The following is a 16,612-nucleotide window of genomic DNA, read 5'->3' on the forward strand; positions in this document are numbered from 1 at the left end:
TCTATACCCATTGAACAGCCACTCCTCATTTCCCCCTCTCCTCCAGCCACTAGCAACCACCATTCTGCTTTCTGTCTCTATGAGTTGGACTACCTTAGAACCTCTTAGAAGTGGAATCGTACAGTATTTGTCGGTGACTGGTGGATAAGCTGTATACTGTTCAATGGTGACCAGCATTCATTCCCACCACCTTCCATTACAGGGGTCTTGAAACTCTATTTTTCAGATTCCCTTGCCTCCAGGGTCCTGTGTTTGATCTCTATAATCTTTCACCATGCTTTCAGAAACCTAAGGAGAGCAAAAGATGTTCTTCCTCTGCCAACAGTGGTGTGGAGGCTTAAGCAGATGTGAGTTTTCTCAAGGGTTCACAAGACTCTGCATTCCACTGCTTTTAAGCAGATGCAAGGAATTTGTGACTTTGGCAGTGGTTTCCTGACCTGTGGTGTTATTGGAAACTTTCTGACCTCTGGATTAAGGTATGGAGTTTCTGGTGGAGATCTAAGATTTTGCTCCCCCAGGTGTCTCAGTGATTTGCGGGGAGGGGTCTTATCTTAAAAAAAGAATCAACGTTAGGTGTCAAGACGATTCAAAGGGAAAGAACAGTCTAGCAATGGTGCTGGAACAACTGGATAAACACATACAAGGGAATGAAATTGGACTCCTACTTCACTCTATCTTCAGAAGTTAAATCAAAATATATCATAGACCTAAATGTAAGAGCTAAACTATAAAAGTCTAGGATTTACATAAGTGTAAATCTTCATGACCTTGGATTAGGCAGTGGTTTCATAGATATGACAAGCAACAACCAACCAAGGGAAAAATACAAATTGTGCTCATTAAAATTAAAAACTTTTGTGCTTCAAAGGATACTATTGAGAAAGTGAAAATACAACCCACAGAATGGAAGAAAATATTTGTAAATTATATATCTGATAAAGATTAAGTATCCAAAATATTTATTTCTTTAAAGATTTTATTTATTTGACAGAGAAAGAGCACAGCAGGGGAGGCAACAGGCAGAGGGAGAAGCAGACTCCTCACTGAGCAGAGAGCCTAATGCAGGGCTTCATCCCAGAACCCCGGGATCATAACCTGAGCTGAAGGCAGCTGCTTGAAAAACTAAGCCACCCAGGTGCCCCAAGTATCCAAAATACTTAAATAACTCTTAACAACTCAACAGCAGAAAGAGCTAAATAACCGAATTCAAAACTGGGCAAAGCATCTAAATAGACACTTCTCTTTTAAAAAGATACAAATGCTAACAATCATATGAAAAGGTGTTCAACATTATTGGTCATTAGGGAAATGCAAATCAAAACCACAATGAGAGGGGTGGCTTGTGTGGCTCAGGTGGTTGAGCATCTGGCTCAGGTGGTTGAGCATCTGGCTCTTGGTTTTGGCTCAGATCTGATCTCATGGGTTGTAGGATAGAGTCCCGCATTGGGCTCCATGCTGAGCAGAGTCTGCTTGAAGATTCTCCCCTCTGCTCCTCCCCCAACTCTCTTTCTCAAATAAATAAAATCCTTTTAAGAAATCTCAATGAGATACTACCTCAAACCCACTAGAATGGCTAGAATGAAAAAGATAAGCAAGTGTTGACAAGGATATGAAGAAATTGGAATCCTCATACATTGGGAATGGAAATATACAATGGTAGAGCTGATGTGGAAAACAGTTTGACAGTTCCTCAAAAAGCTAAACATAGTTACCATATGACCAGAAATTCTGCTCATAGATATATACCTAAGAGAATTGAAAACTTACATCTACAAAAAAATTTGAACACAAAAGTTCATAATAGCATCATTCATAATAGCCAAAGAATAAAGTATCTTGGTTTTTTCTTTTGTGAAGTGTTAAATTTTATTTTCCCCTTTTTATTGTTTTGGAAACAGCTGCAATTGACAAAGCTCACATAAAATATAACTACTAACACTTCACCTCTCAGGGCTGAACCCTGGGATTACTGGGAACCAAGTTTCCTGCACTATCTGCTATGTTAAAACATATAGAGAAAAATCTGTTGGAAGTGACTTGAATCTATAGTCTAATAGCTGGCATTTTAATCAGGATTGTTACTAGTGATCACTTTATTCTTTTATAGCAATCAGTCATTACAATGCTCATAATCTATTGGTCTCTATGTGCTTGTATGAATACAGTGGCCAAATCTATTCTTTCACACCTACTGAACCTGCTTCACCACCAACCTGCTCCTCATTGTTAGATCCCTTCTCTTTTACTCAGGCTTGGCAGGCTGGCCACCAGAGCCTCTTAGGTGACCTGAGAGAGAGAGTTCATTGCCTGCAAGAGATCATTCACGTGGGCTGAGTAGCATCCTATAGGCAGAGATAGAACTTGGCTTTCTTGGTACTTTCCTCGTTTGAAATATTTACTACTTCTTGCCCAAACTCCTCAAAATTCTTCATCTGGGACTCCTTTGCCATGTTCTCATAGAATTGATGAATCAAGGATTGATAAATCAACTGGGTGGATGTTTGTCAGTGAAGTCTCCCTGTAGTTTGCTTTATAAAAAACTACATGGATAGAAAACAAAACTAAACCAAAATGGATTGTATCCTTTGGAGAAGTTTAACAATTAGGTTGGATTGCTAAACCTGAGATACCCATTTAGAGCCACTGGCTGCCTATTGGTCATGGCAGCTGCCAAGAAATTTAAAAGGGGGCCAGCATGGGTGAGTGGCTGCATATGCTTCAGGGGGACAAGGCTGCCCTGTGAGCCTACCTTACCCAAAATAATAGGTTGAAAGGTGAAATGGAGTTTCCACAGAACATTTCCTAGGCAATGCCATTTCAAGAGACAAATGATGGCATCTACAGTTCTTTGGTCCTCTTAGGAAGGAAAACTTTACAGTTTTTTGTTAAATATTTTCAAACTAAGCTTTGCTAGCATTCTGAGCTTTACAGTTATCATGACTTATCCCATTTTTAGGGATTTCTTAATAAATCTCACACAAAGATACTTTCCAACAACTGGATGAGGTCCCATGGGTGATCTGTAAAAGCTCCTACCAACCTTGTTAGAGTAATTTGACTGATAAAAGGTAGATGCCAGGGGACAGCTGGGTGGCTCAGTCCGTTAAGCATCCGACTCTTGATTTTGGTTCAGGTCATGATCTCAGGGTCGTGAGACTGAGCCTCACATCAGGCTCCACACTGGGCATGGAGCCTGCTTAAGATTCTCTCTCTCTGTCAAAAAAAAAAAAAAAAGATTCTCTCTCTCTCTCCCTCTGTTCCTCCCCACCACATGCACTCTTTCTCTTAAAAAATGAGAAAAATGAGAGAGGTAAGTAGGTGCTATTGGTCATGTGTCAAAGGGGATTTGAGAGGCAAAGGGCAAGGTCTTGGGAGTGACATCAGTAATTGAAGGAAAGGGAAACCAAAGTTGCCAATTGTTGAGGGAGCAGCTGGGGCAGGAGTCAGGGACTCAAAAATTAAGTCCTAACAAAGGAAATGAAGATTGAAAGAAGATACATTCTCTGTTGTCTGCTCTTGGATCCTGAGATCTCTTCTGCGCAGATGGCCCCTGGGTCTAAATCTCTGGCTGTGACTTTTTTCCTTAATTAAAACCTTTAAAAAAAAAAATAAAAAAAAAAAAATAAAAAAAAAACCTTTACATCACATTGTTCTTTAAACTGTCCAGTATAAACGAAACACTTCTGTAGGATGCCAATAGAAAAGGAAGGAAGTAGATGTCCTGGTTTTAACCAGAGGAGGAGAAATTACCCCTGGCCATCAATGAGGAGATAGATTTGGAGACCAAACTGCACTATAAAATATTTTATTAACTACTTTTATTTTGAAAAAAATTTTTAGAGAAGAAGAGAAGTAGGGAAGGGGCAGAGGAAGAGGGAAAAAGAGAATTTCTTAAGCAGGCTCCACACCCAGCACAGAGCCTGATGGAGGGCTTAACCAACTAAGCCACCCTGGTGCCCCACGACTACCTTTAAAACATTCTGTCATAAGCATTTTCCTAATCAATAAAAACGTTCACATAAGAAAATTATTGAAGTGTAATATACACTCAGAAACTTGTACATAAGTTAAGTGTACAGTTTGAAGGATTTTCATAAACTGAACAGATACATCTACATGGCTAGCTCTGCAGAAGCAGTGATTTTTAATAGCTCTATCATAATCCATCATAATTTGCTTAACCATTTCTAATCCTGACCATTTTTTATGATCAATCATGCTGAAACAATATTTTATCTTTCCTCCCAAACTGTAACACCACTGCCACCATCCCCGGTGCCCCTCTGGGTTGGATACTAACGATGTCCTTCCAGTGCTTATAATGGTCTTAGATTACTTTAACATCCCGTTGGCTAGCGACTGTTTAACCTTGACCATCCCCAACCCTGGAAAATCCTGTCTGTCCATGTTATCTCCTCTAGGCTATTGAGTGTGGTGAGAGAAAGTACAGAACCATTCCAGCGAAGGCCACTACAAATTCATGCCATCCGTTCAAGGCCCTCACTGTTGTGGTATGTTCTGTGTGTGAAGATTGGGTTGTTTGTTTGCCTTCATGTTAGTGAATAGTATTGACAAAATATTCTAAGTGATGTACAACTTCTTAGTATTATCTTTGTCAGGTTTTAAAGATTAGAAGCTCATTTGCAATTTTATATTTTGAAAAGAATGCAAATGGTTGGTTTTGGAAGCTTAGATGCTTGTATAATGCTTCCTATGGTGGAATAGATGGGGTGAGTGGATGATTTTAAGTGGGACACAAACATTTTGTACATATTTCTTTTAGTGAGTCTGAGAATAAAATATAGTTAATACAGTAAACTGAATTCTCTCCGATGCCATTGCTTAGAAATAGAATAAGTTTTTAAAAGTAAGCTGAGTTAAAGTCAATTTAAAGAAAAACTGTAATTATGTAACAGGCCGGGTGGCCCACAGATGCACTGTGAAAGCGGCCATGAAATGACACGACTTCACTACCACTTAGCGGTCTTGACAGCTTTCTCTTGGGGTCCTAATAGAGGAAGAAACAGAGTTATCTAGACTATGCCAAGAAAAGAGAACCAGACCCTCAAAGCTGTACGAAAATAGGGCTTACTTCATGTTCTTGGCCTCTTTGTGTGACATTATCTCCTGGGTCAGTTTTGTGCAAAGCAGTTATTATGGAAGCAGTTATCATGTGTCAGCCAGATTTTCAGTTTATTAACATATTCTGAGATAATAGCAGCCTTTCCATTTTGAGACCAAATTTTTCAAATTACTTGTGGATGAGGATGAGTCTCTTTGTTATGTGAACATGAGTTCATGTAACAAACTCTCTTTGTTACGTTATATAATGATAAGATTTAGAGGTTTTTTTTTAAGGTTTTATTTATTTATTCATGAGAGACACACACACACAGAGAGAGAGAGAGAGAGAGAGAGAGAGAGAGAGGCAGAGACATAAGTAGAGGGAGAAGCAGGCTCCCTCTTGGGAGCCCAATGCAGGACTTGATCCCAGGTTCCCCAGGATCACGATCTGAACCAAAGGCAGAGAATCAGACACTGAGCCACCCAGGCATCCCAATTGAGACGGTTTTTTAAGTCATCTCTACACCCAAAATGGGGATAGAACTCATGACCCCAAGATCAAGAGTCACACGTTCTACTGAGTGAGCCCACATGCCCCTGATTTAGGTTTTTGTTTTTGTCTTTCTAAACTCACAGTCCAGGATCAAATGGACCTGTTGGACATTCAATATTTGGGTGTCCATGTGTGTATTTGGGTGTGCCATTTGGCTCATAGTACCTTATGTTTTTATCACCTTATTTTGCTTCCACACCTAAACTAAGTCCTAAGGGAAGTCCCAAGGGAAGAAACCATGTCTTTGTCTTTTTTTTTCTTTTCTTAAATCTTCAGTACCAGTATAATAGCTTGTTAAAGTAGACATACAAATATCTATGGGCAGACATCAGGTGTATACATCCAATACTTGAAAGAAAAACCCTAGTATGGAAAAGTCCAAGCATATGCATCATGAACACACCATCTAGAACTTCCTAAACCCTGTTTCGTGGATGTATAGGAAGGCTGGGGAAAGATATCAGTTAAATGTATGCTTCCTCTTTCCTAATAGAAAAAGCAAAATACAATACACCACGGGGAAGACACTGTTGTAAGAATTACACAGCAGCCAGAGAGAGGAGAGGCTCCTGGCCTCCACGGCCAGCATGATATAAGCAATGATGAGCTGGGCGTGGGCCCAGGTGAGAGCTCTATAGAACAGCCGCATCGGCCAAGATCTGATAAACAAGCTGGCAAAGGTGTGAATCAGGTAATCAGCTTCCACCATCAGAGCCCAGCAGAGGAAACCAAACACCTGTCCTGGATGGAGTCCATGCCACCAGGCGGAGAAGGCGAATGTCTGCAGCAGTGGCCAGGCCCCGCCCTGCTGGAATACCAGGCGTCTGAGCCACCGTGCTGTGCTTTGGTTCCACTTTCTCGTGAACAGGGATATCCTGTGGGTTGTTTCCAGTGTCCAGATGTCCGCATCGGAGATGGATCCCTCCTCACCAGGGCTCTGACCAAAACCAGGTCCAAAGCCCGCTGCATGTAGGAGGGCGTCATCCAGGATCCAGCAGGAGTAGTAGGTGAGTTTGAAGAGCCCGGCTGTGGACCACATGACAAAGATGCACTGGAGCTGCTGGCAGTGGGTCAGACCTGCTCCTGCGGTCAAGGTAATCCTCAGGATTACCTTTAGGCACTCGAGGCCCAGCATCTGCAGACCCCTCCAGGGAAGAACCCAGACAGAGCGCCTGGGACACAAATTCCTGGACCTTTGAACGCAAGCCTGAAATTTCTGGAAGGAACACAGGGGGCCTCCTAGGAGAGCTGGGAAAAAGAGCAAGTAGCTGAAATAGGGGAGTGCCTTACACAGATGCTCAGACAGAGAGCTTCTGTCCCTGAGGCCTCTTGATGCTCCCTCCACTTTTCCCTCACAAATGTCCAGAGAGAGGGATGTGACCCTCTGGGTCAAGAGCATGAGGGAAGAAAGAGTGATGCAGAACCTGAAAGAGATTTATTTAAAATGTAAAAATGTTCCATATTCCTTTCATCCCATTCCAATCCCTCCCACATGACCCTACAGCAAATAGCTCTGAACAATGAAGACCGATGTCCTGCCCTGCAGTGTCCCCACAAAGACTCTTGGAGTAATTCAGACCACAGGCTACTCTGGTCAGGATCAAAAGGTAAATCATTAGTCAGGCAACTAAAAAAATGACAAGGAATATTATGGGGAAATATTCTAATATTCCTAAGAGTGGCTTATACGGATTAGGATCAGAGACCCGGGAGAAATTTGCCATAGAAGAAACAAAAATTTATTATTGAAGGGACTCTAAGAAGATGAAGATTTTAAATATGAACCAGTCCCTGATAGTAAGATTCTGCAGGCTTTGGGATCTGTGCTCAGGAACGGTGAGTCAAGCTAGGGGTTCAGGGTGTGCACTGAGTCATTAGCAGTTTGAGTTGTGTTCTTAACCAATCACCTGAACTGCTTCTGCTTCAGTGTCACAAGGTAGAGAAGATCCTGCTGGCAAGGCTATTATGGAGAAAATTAATGAAAATTATAAGATGCCTTCTACAATCAGGAACGCTCCCCTGTGGAGAGAAAATTGCACTGTTTCCCACCTGCTGCTGTTTCTGTGAGTCTGAGGACAACTCATCTCCTCACCTGACTTATCCAAGCAGTTAGCAAGGTAGCCTCCAAACGCCACCAACCCTTGTTTGTACACCTGCTGTCATGGGCTGAATGTGTTCCCCTCCAAATTCATATATTGAAGCCATAACCCCCAGTACCTCAGAATATGACTGTATTTGGAGATAGGATGATGAAGTTAAAATGAGGTCACTGGGGTAAACCCTAATCATATATGACTGGTGTCCTTATAAGAAGAGGGGATTAGGACCCAGACACCCGCAGAGAGAAAACCAGATGAGGACACAGGGAAAGACAGCTGTCTACAAGGCAAGGAGAGAGACCTCGGAAGAAGGTGAACCTGCCAACACCTTGACCTCAAACTTCCAGGCTCCAGAGGAAGTAAATTTCTGTTGTGTGAGCCACCCGGTCTTCGGTACTTTGTTAAGACAGCCAGAGCAAACTAATCCATCTTCCCATTTTAGCTCTGGCTCAGCCCTCTTCCCATCGGCCAGATCCTGTTCAGCTTGCTCCTCTGGCCCCTATCAGGTCCCAGCTTCCTACAGAAATCCTAATTCACCACACCCTAGTTAGTAATCCCCACTCCCTACCCACTTGCCATCTTGCCTCTTCTTCCAAGAAGCAAACCCTAAAGCCTCTGGTAAAACGATGAAGATAAAGAAAAGAATTCCGGCTGTGGTAAGGATGGCAAAATGAGCAAACCAGTGGCAAACTGAAATCAGAGAGGTGACCCTCCTCAACAGGTCTCAGCCCTTGTTCTCTGAGTGACCATGGACCCACAACCACTTGTGATAATAGAGGAAGCCATTGACCACAGGCCCCAAGATTGCAGAGATACCTGATTTCCCCTAACCTTGGTGATGTTACCGACTTATGAAAACAGTTCTCTAGACTATAATTAGTGTCTGATTCTCTTTCCTAGACTGGGTAACCACCCTTCCTCTGGGAGACTGGAACAGCTGAGTCTCAATGAAAGCAAAACTCTTGCTCAGCAACTTCCATGGGAAGGCAGCAAAGGTTTACAGTGGTCCTTCCTGGTCCTGCTAACGGGGAGGAGAGCTACTGGCTGTGTGTCCAAACCACCCACTCTGAGCTGAGCAAACTGTGCTTAGTCACCTCCAGGCAGGCCTCATCTGTGGGCACTGGGACTCCTGCTTCAGCGCCTTTTTCAGGCACAACGATAACTAAAGCTAAGTGCGAGACACTGTGCTACACAGGCAACACATGGTAGTTATTTATAGTCATATAATTACACTTATATTATCTCGAACATGAGTCTTGCAAGACAGCTATTGTCACACACACACACACACACATATACACATGCACACACATTATTTTTTTTACGAAAAGAAATTGAGGCTGAGAGGTTAAATGACTTGCTTAAGGTTGCACCGCTCAAATGGGCAAGATTTCGGATTTAAACTCAATACCCAAGTTCTTTCCACCTCCACCATGGTGCAAGCTAAGCCTTGGTTGCTTTCGTATAGCCGAATGAACAGGCTGCTTTACCTCACGGAAGGACGTTCTTGCAGATAATACTCAGTATAGTGCAGCCCCAGGTGACACAGCGTCTGCCAGCCCATCTGAAAGAGGAAAGCCCACCTGTGGACATCCTGTGGGCCCAGCGAGCAAATCAGAACCGTGGCACACAGAGCAGGGATGAAGACCAGCATAGCAAAGGGACCCATAGCAGCCAAGGCCAGGGCGGCCCCCCCAGCCAAGAGAAAGAGGTATCTGAAAGAAAAGGACATGTGTGAGACTGATTTGGAATGGTGTGACAAATGAGTCACTCCCGATATCATTCTGGATACTCCAAAGGAGCTAAGCCCCATGTAGCACCTAAAGAAGCCATACTGTTATCACCCCAAAGTCTTTTTGTTTTTCTGAAGGAAAGAACCAAGGGAGAAAAAGCCAGAGTCCATTCGAAATGACTATCTCAGGAGATAATTTTTTTTAAAGATCTTATTTATTTATTTATTTATTTATTTATTTATTTTATTTATTTGACAGAGAGAGAGAGAGCATGAGCAGGGGGAGGAGCAAGGGGAGAGGGACAAGCAGACTTCCCACTGAGCAGGGAGCCCAATGAGGGGCTCGATCCCAGGACCCCAGGATCATGACCTGAGCTGACGGCAGACACTTAACGAACTGAGTCACCCAGGCGCCCCTCTCAGGAGACAAATTTTGATTCCCACCTTAGTGATCCTGCAAACCTCTCTTTGATGTCCACCACTCAAGTGGGAACAATACCTGCCCCTGATAATCCTGTGGGTCACAGCTCCAGAAGGTTTCCTGATGGGGATATCTTAAAAATCTAGTGGCTTATTGCCTGAATGAAAAGTGTTGTGAACCTAGCCAGCTGAGGATCTAGGAAAGCTCTCTAGACATCACTTCATCGAGATGAGGCTGGCTCTTCCCTTTTTTTGCTGGGTTACATTGCCCTGAACCATTCCACAGACAGTGGGAAAGGTGACGCCATGCCACTCTCTAAGTGTTTGAAAACTCAATTAGAAAATCTTTATAGGTGCTCTTTACCCTCCTGACTGCGCTTTAAGATCATATGAGTTGGTGGGTTTTTTAATGTTGTTTGTGGAAACTTCCTCCCTCGGAAGCTGGTAGATGACCTGAGAATGTGCAGAGACCTGGGGGACTTCACATTATAAGGACTCAGTTCTGTCCATAGTATATGGAGGTTGGTTGGTTGGCTGGTTTTACAAAGTTTGCTGTTTTGTTTTTGTTTTTGTTTTTAGTAATCACTATACCCGACATGGGGCTTAAACTCATGACCTGAGATTAAGAGTCATAGGCTCTCCCAAATGGGTCAGCCAGGTGCCCCCGTTTGTTTTAATTGGTACCAAATTAATAAATCTGAATGAAGAGGTGTGAAAATAGGTACTGACTACTCAGGGATAGGAAAATTGAGTCAAAGAGGCCTATGTTTTGTTGACCATCACTGGGTATATTCCATGGCTCCGTGGCACAGTGACACACACACAGTGGTGAGAGTGTCATTCTTGGGAGGGACTAGTAGGCTCCCCAGTGTGAGAAGCTCTATCACACAAGGCAGGGGCCATTTCTGTGCTTCTCTTTGAGCTAACCCACCCCAATCAATGCTGTGGGCCAAACCTTCACCTCCCTGCCATGGAAAAATAAGGGGTACACATATTTCTTACCCAGCAGAAGTGGAAGCTGGAAGTAGCAACTGCCCTAAGGCTTTGTAAACATTAAAATGTTTACACACGTACAATGTAGGCTACATGGTATGTTGAGTGCTTATTTTATTCTAGGCATTGTGCTAATAATCCCTTTCTAAGAAATATCTTTATTTATCCTTAAAATACACTCATGACATAGGCATTATTATTTCCATTTCACAGATCAACTTGGAGAGAATTTATTCACATACACAAGGACACTCAGGAAGGGAGGGACCCAGGACCCATTAGGCTGACTCCAAAGCCAGAAATCTTAACCCTCTGGGAGTTAACTTTTGTTTTTGCACTTGTTTTGCTTTATTGTTTGTGATTCTTTCTCAATAGGAAACTTTTTTACAACCACCCTCCCATCTCCTAAATGAAGGAAAGGCTATTGACCAGTTGTGAACTTGTAGTAACTACAGATTGTGTATGTAATAACATACCAAATTCAGAAATTCTAACTGATTATTAGATACAGCTAGATTTTACTTAAAACCCCCAATGTATTAAAATGTTAATTTCTGGGATGTCTGGGTAGCTCAGTGGTTAAGCGTCTGCCTTTAGCTAAGGTCATGATCCCGGGGTCCTAGGATTGAGTCCCACATCAGGTTCCCTACAGGGAGCCTGGTTCTCCCTCTGCCTATGTCTCTGCCTCTCTCTCTTTGTCTCTAATCAGTAGATAAATAAAATATTTTTTTAATAAAATCTTTTTTAAAAAAATTTAATTTCTAAAACAAGTGAATTATTAGGAGGTAGCCCTTTGGCAATGGATTTTCACTTTACAAAAGGATATTCCGCAAACTTCTTTAAAAACAGAGACTATCTTGAGCGCCTGGGTGGCACAGTCCATTGAGCATCTGACTCTTGGTTCCAGCTCATGTTTGATCTGGGGTCATGAGATCAAGCCCCAATTTGGGCTCCATGCTCAGCAGGGTGTCTGCTTAAAATTATCTCTTCTTATCCCTCTGCCCCTCCTCCCTGCTCTCTCTCTCTCTCTCTAAAATAAAATAAGTCTTTAAAACGGGACTGTCTCTCATGTATAGAATCTACTAGCTATACAAAAATCATTTCAATCAAGTTATCAAATCTCTAGTGACAATAATTTTTAAATCCCAGATTGAGATATAGTTAATCTAACATATTTTTTGACTTATTCCATTTCTCTGAGAAACCATACAAAGGCATTTTTAAAATCACTTAGTTATATATTTAACAAAATTTAATTTTGTTGAAAATGATAAAATTCCATGAACTTAGGACTGTTCAAGAATATGGAGGACATATGGTAGGGATATAGATGTATCTGTTTGGGGAATTCTTGTACCATCTCAATATCTATCTCTCCCTAGAGTTTATTTTTATCCTTTTCCCATTTAATGTAAACCTACCAAACTTTGAGTCAATGCAGTCATGATGTCAATTTCCAGTTCCATTTCACTCTATCAGGGATACTTATAACCAAGCAATCAATAATCAGTGATAGTGATAATCACTTAAAAACAACCATATAATTAATTATTGAATCTTCATGTCTGCATCCCAATCTGTGCTTTTTGATCTACTATGGTATTCATAAATGTAAGAGTAAAATTAGTCCTTAAGCCTACCTGGCATGGATGGAAAATGAATCCATAATGCAGAGATAATTAAACAGAAGTGCAAAAGGAAAAGCAGCCCCTTGATAAAGTGATACAGGATGAAGGAAAAACAGCTGAAGCCAATCCATTATGAACCGGGACAAAGATACTGTCCTTTTCAGAGTCCTTAACAGGTGCCTTTCTGTAAGAGAAACCTCAAGCAGGCTCTCTATGATCTTTTTATATGGCTCAGGAAGGCCTGGGTGAGTACAGAGCAAACAAAAGGGCTGGCAGGAAGCAGTATAAAAGTTGACTTTCTGATAAAGGGAACTGCACTATAGAAACCAAAACACATTTGGGTATTATATTAAGAATGTACAGAAAACATTGCTTTCAGAAGTTCTCGTTTTGTTTAGTTTACATACTGCATTGTTTGCCTTTCCAGTCATCTGACTGTCATATTTTCTTCACTAAGCTCATGAAAAATCTTATTTTCCAGTTGTGAACAGATAACCAGTCGGCTGGCAAAGGGGAGCAAGGACATGAGCATGAGGAAGGGAGGCAGGTTCTCAAAGAGCAGGATTCCTCCTCCCAACCATCGCTGTCCTCCTTCTGCTATTTCTTTCTCTTTTTTTTCATAGTACCTATCACCACCTCTTACGTATCTATTTCTCAACTACTTTGTTGTCTGTCCCCAGCTATAATGTAAGCTCTAAAAGGGAGAAATTTTGTTTTGTTTATTGCTGTATCCCCCGCATATAGAACCGTACTGGGCATATGCTTTATACTCAGTAAATACATATGAAACTTTAAAAGGGTTTAAGGAAGTAAAGTGTAGAGAGGAACATTTAAGATGCTTTTCTCCAGAGCATGGTCAAGAAATACAAGAGACTCCCTAGAAGCAAGACAAAAACAAATCATCTCTTGGCTAGTAGAGTCCATCTACTGAGCCCAGAGTATTAGAGTGATGTACCTGACTGGCCATTTTTCATCTCTGAAGACACATGCAACAGCAAGCAGCCTTAAATAAAGGACAGGAGAGTACAGCCTGATACAAAAGCATCTTAAGGGCCAGGACCACCTCTTAGTGAGAGATAGCTATGCAAAGAAGGAAAAGCAGAGAGAGAATCTCCTATTAACTAAGGGACTCTAAGCTAAATCTCATCTGACACTGAACTCCTTGATTAAAAAATTAGGAATAGGATGGCTGGGTTGCTCAGTGGTTGAGCCTCTTCCTTCATGATCGCAGGGATCTGGGATTGAGTCCCACATCAGGTTCCTCACAGGGACCCTACTTCTCTCCCTGCCTATGTCTCTACCTCTCTCTCTGTGTCTCTCATGAATAAACAAATAAAATCTTAAAAAAAAAATTAGGAGCATCTGGGTGGACCAGCCAGTTAAATGTCTACCTTGGGCTGGGGTCATGATCTCAGGGTCCTGGGACAGAACTCCCACATCAGGCTCCCTGCTCAGTGGGGAGCCTACTTCTTCCTCTCCCTCTGCCCTGCCCTCAGTTGTATTCTCTCATTCCCTCTCTCTCAAATAAATAAAATCTTTTTTTTAAATGAGATATAATAAAGCCTGTCTCAACAGAATCATTATGAAGATTAGATAAAGTATGTAAAAGCATGGAGTCTAAAGCTGGTTGATGACTGTAGTTGAAAGTAAAACAATTGGATAACAATAAAAATGGCAGCATTATTGGGCTACCATTTTATGATAGATTGGTGCCAGGCACTAGGAATATAAAGATGAATAAGACATGGCCCCTGCCTTCAAGCAGCTCTCCATCTACTAGAGAGATGGAAATGGCAATGAATACTTTCATCCAAGAACTACAGGAGCTGTATACCATGGGTATCCAGTAGTGGTAAATAAAGAAGCAATTATCTGCGAAGATAGGGCATTTTTAAAAAGCAAGAGAAACAGAAATGCTTAAAATGGCACTGGAGGGAGGTTTCCAAACAGATGGACGGCTTATTCCACGCCACAGGTAGCACAAAGATCTAGACGACAGTAGAACAATGAATAAGCTCACATAATATTAAACATATTAAAATGCAATCACATCCCCCATGAAATATAATTGTTAGGTACAGAAGAATTGAGTTGCAGTTAATTTGTTGGGAAAAAAGTTACTCCTTTTGTGTTTGTTTTAAATATTTATTAAGTCCTACTTGTCGTTTTCTTTTTGTGTTTTGGAATCAGTACATTTTTTAAAAAGATTTTATTAGAAAGTGAATGCATGAGCAGGGGGGAGAGGCAGAGGGAGAGGGAGAAACAGACTCCCCACCGAGCAGGGAGCCCCACATGGAGCTCAATCCCAGGCCCCCAGGGTCATGCTTTAGCCAAAGGCAGACACTTAACTGACTGAGCCACCCAGGCACCCCTGAAATCAGTACATTTTATTTTCAGGTCTCAGTTCGTAGGTCCCAAAAAAGCTTATAGGCTCTAGACACTGTACCTAATGTTGATAAAATGGTCCTTCTCGCATGTTATCATGGTTAATTATTGTATCGTATTGTATTGTATCGACTCAGGCTTCCAATCAGTCCATAAGAACAAAGACTGAGGTTTCCTAAAGAAGCAGCAATTCTACCTCCAAATTGGGACATAGAAACCCTGAGTTTCCAGCATGTAGATTTTGGATTTGAGACTGCAAAATCAACTCTTCCCTGAATTTCCAGCCCATAGGTCTGCTTCTATGAATTTCAGATTTGCTAGCTCCCATAATCACATAAGCCAACTTCTAAAATAAATGTGCGTGTGTAATCTCCCATGGTTCTGTTTCTCTGGAGAACTCTAATACACATGCCTTAGAAGTCTTTCAAATTAATTTAGACAGACATTGCTTGAAAAGGGGTAAGTGCTTATATGCTTGGGGACCATAGAATGGTTCTAAATTTGTCCATATATTTATTCAGTAATTTTTAAAAGATGTTATTTATTTATTTATTCATGAGAGACATACAGAGAGAGAGAGAGGCAGAGACACAGGCAGAGGGAGAAGCAGGCTCCATGCAGGGAGCCCGATGTGGGACTCGATCCCAGGTCTCCAGGATCACACCCTGGGCTGAAGGCGGCGCTAAACCGCTGAGCCACCAGGGCTGCCCTCAATAATTTTTTTGAGTATCAACTATATTTCAGGTACTGTGGTCAGTATTGAGTAAAGAGTGGTGACAACTTTATGTGTCTACTTTCAAGGAACTTAGTATTTGGGGGAGATAATAAAATAAAAAAATTACAGCAGCTGAATGGTCCTTTTTTTTCCTTTTCTTTTTTTTAAAGATTTTATTTATTCATGAGAGAGACAGAGAGGCAGAGACATAGGCAGAGACATAGGCAGAGAAGCAGGCTCCATACAGGGAGCCCAATGTGGGGTTCGATCCTGGGACTCCAGGACCATGCCTGGGCTGAAGCTAAACAGCTGAGCCACCCAGGGATCCTTGCATTTTTCTTATGTAAACTCTATACCCAATGTGGGGCTCAAACTTGAGACCCCAACATCAAGAGTCTCATGCTCTACTGAATGAGCCAACCAGGCACCTGAATGAGGGGTCCTCTTCTTATTCCATGGAGAAAACCAACAATATAGCAAGAATGACCTGATTGGGTGGTTAGAGATGGTTTCTCTGAGGGTGGTGGTCAGTTTTTTCTATCAATTTAGCTAGAATACGATTCCCAGTTATTCAATCCAACACCAGCCTAAGTGACATTTTGAAGGTATTTCATAGATGTGAGTAAAGTTCATATCCAATTGACTTTAAAGAAGAGAGATTACTGGGATCCCTGGGTGGCGCAGCGGTTTGACGCCTGCCTTTGGCCCAGGGCGCGATCCTGGGGACCCGGGATCGAGTCCCACGTCGGGCTGCCGGTGCATGGAGCCTGCTTCTCCCTCTGCCTGTGTCTCTGCCTCTCTCTCTCTCACTGTGTGCCTATCATAAAAAAAAAAAAAAAAAAAAAAAAAAAAAAAAAGAAGAGAGATTACCCTAGATAATCTGGGTGGGCCTGACCCAATCAGTTAAAAGGCTTTAAGAGCAAACCTGGAGCTTCCCTGAAGATATTCCACCCATAGACAGCAGCTTCACCGCATGCATGAGAATTCAAGCCTGCCCTACAGACTTCTTGGCTATGCAGACTC

General features: G+C 42.0%; 1 protein-coding gene across 1 annotated transcript; it reads right to left on the reverse strand.

Moving 5' to 3' along the window:
- Positions 1-5,166: 5,166 nt before the first annotated feature.
- MBOAT4 (membrane bound ghrelin O-acyltransferase MBOAT4) lies at positions 5,167-12,670 on the reverse strand. Its single transcript, XM_072776270.1, has 3 exons — positions 12,502-12,670; positions 9,207-9,431; positions 5,167-7,041 (listed from the first exon to the last, which is right to left on the reverse strand). Exons 1-3 carry the CDS (start codon positions 12,618-12,620, stop codon positions 6,078-6,080), a joined length of 1,308 nt encoding a protein of 435 aa, XP_072632371.1. The 5' UTR covers positions 12,621-12,670; the 3' UTR covers positions 5,167-6,077.
- Positions 12,671-16,612: the final 3,942 nt, after the last annotated feature.

Source organism: Canis lupus, chromosome 15 (genome assembly GCF_048164855.1).
Source record: "Canis lupus baileyi chromosome 15, mCanLup2.hap1, whole genome shotgun sequence".
Taxonomy (NCBI): domain Eukaryota; kingdom Metazoa; phylum Chordata; class Mammalia; order Carnivora; family Canidae; genus Canis; species Canis lupus.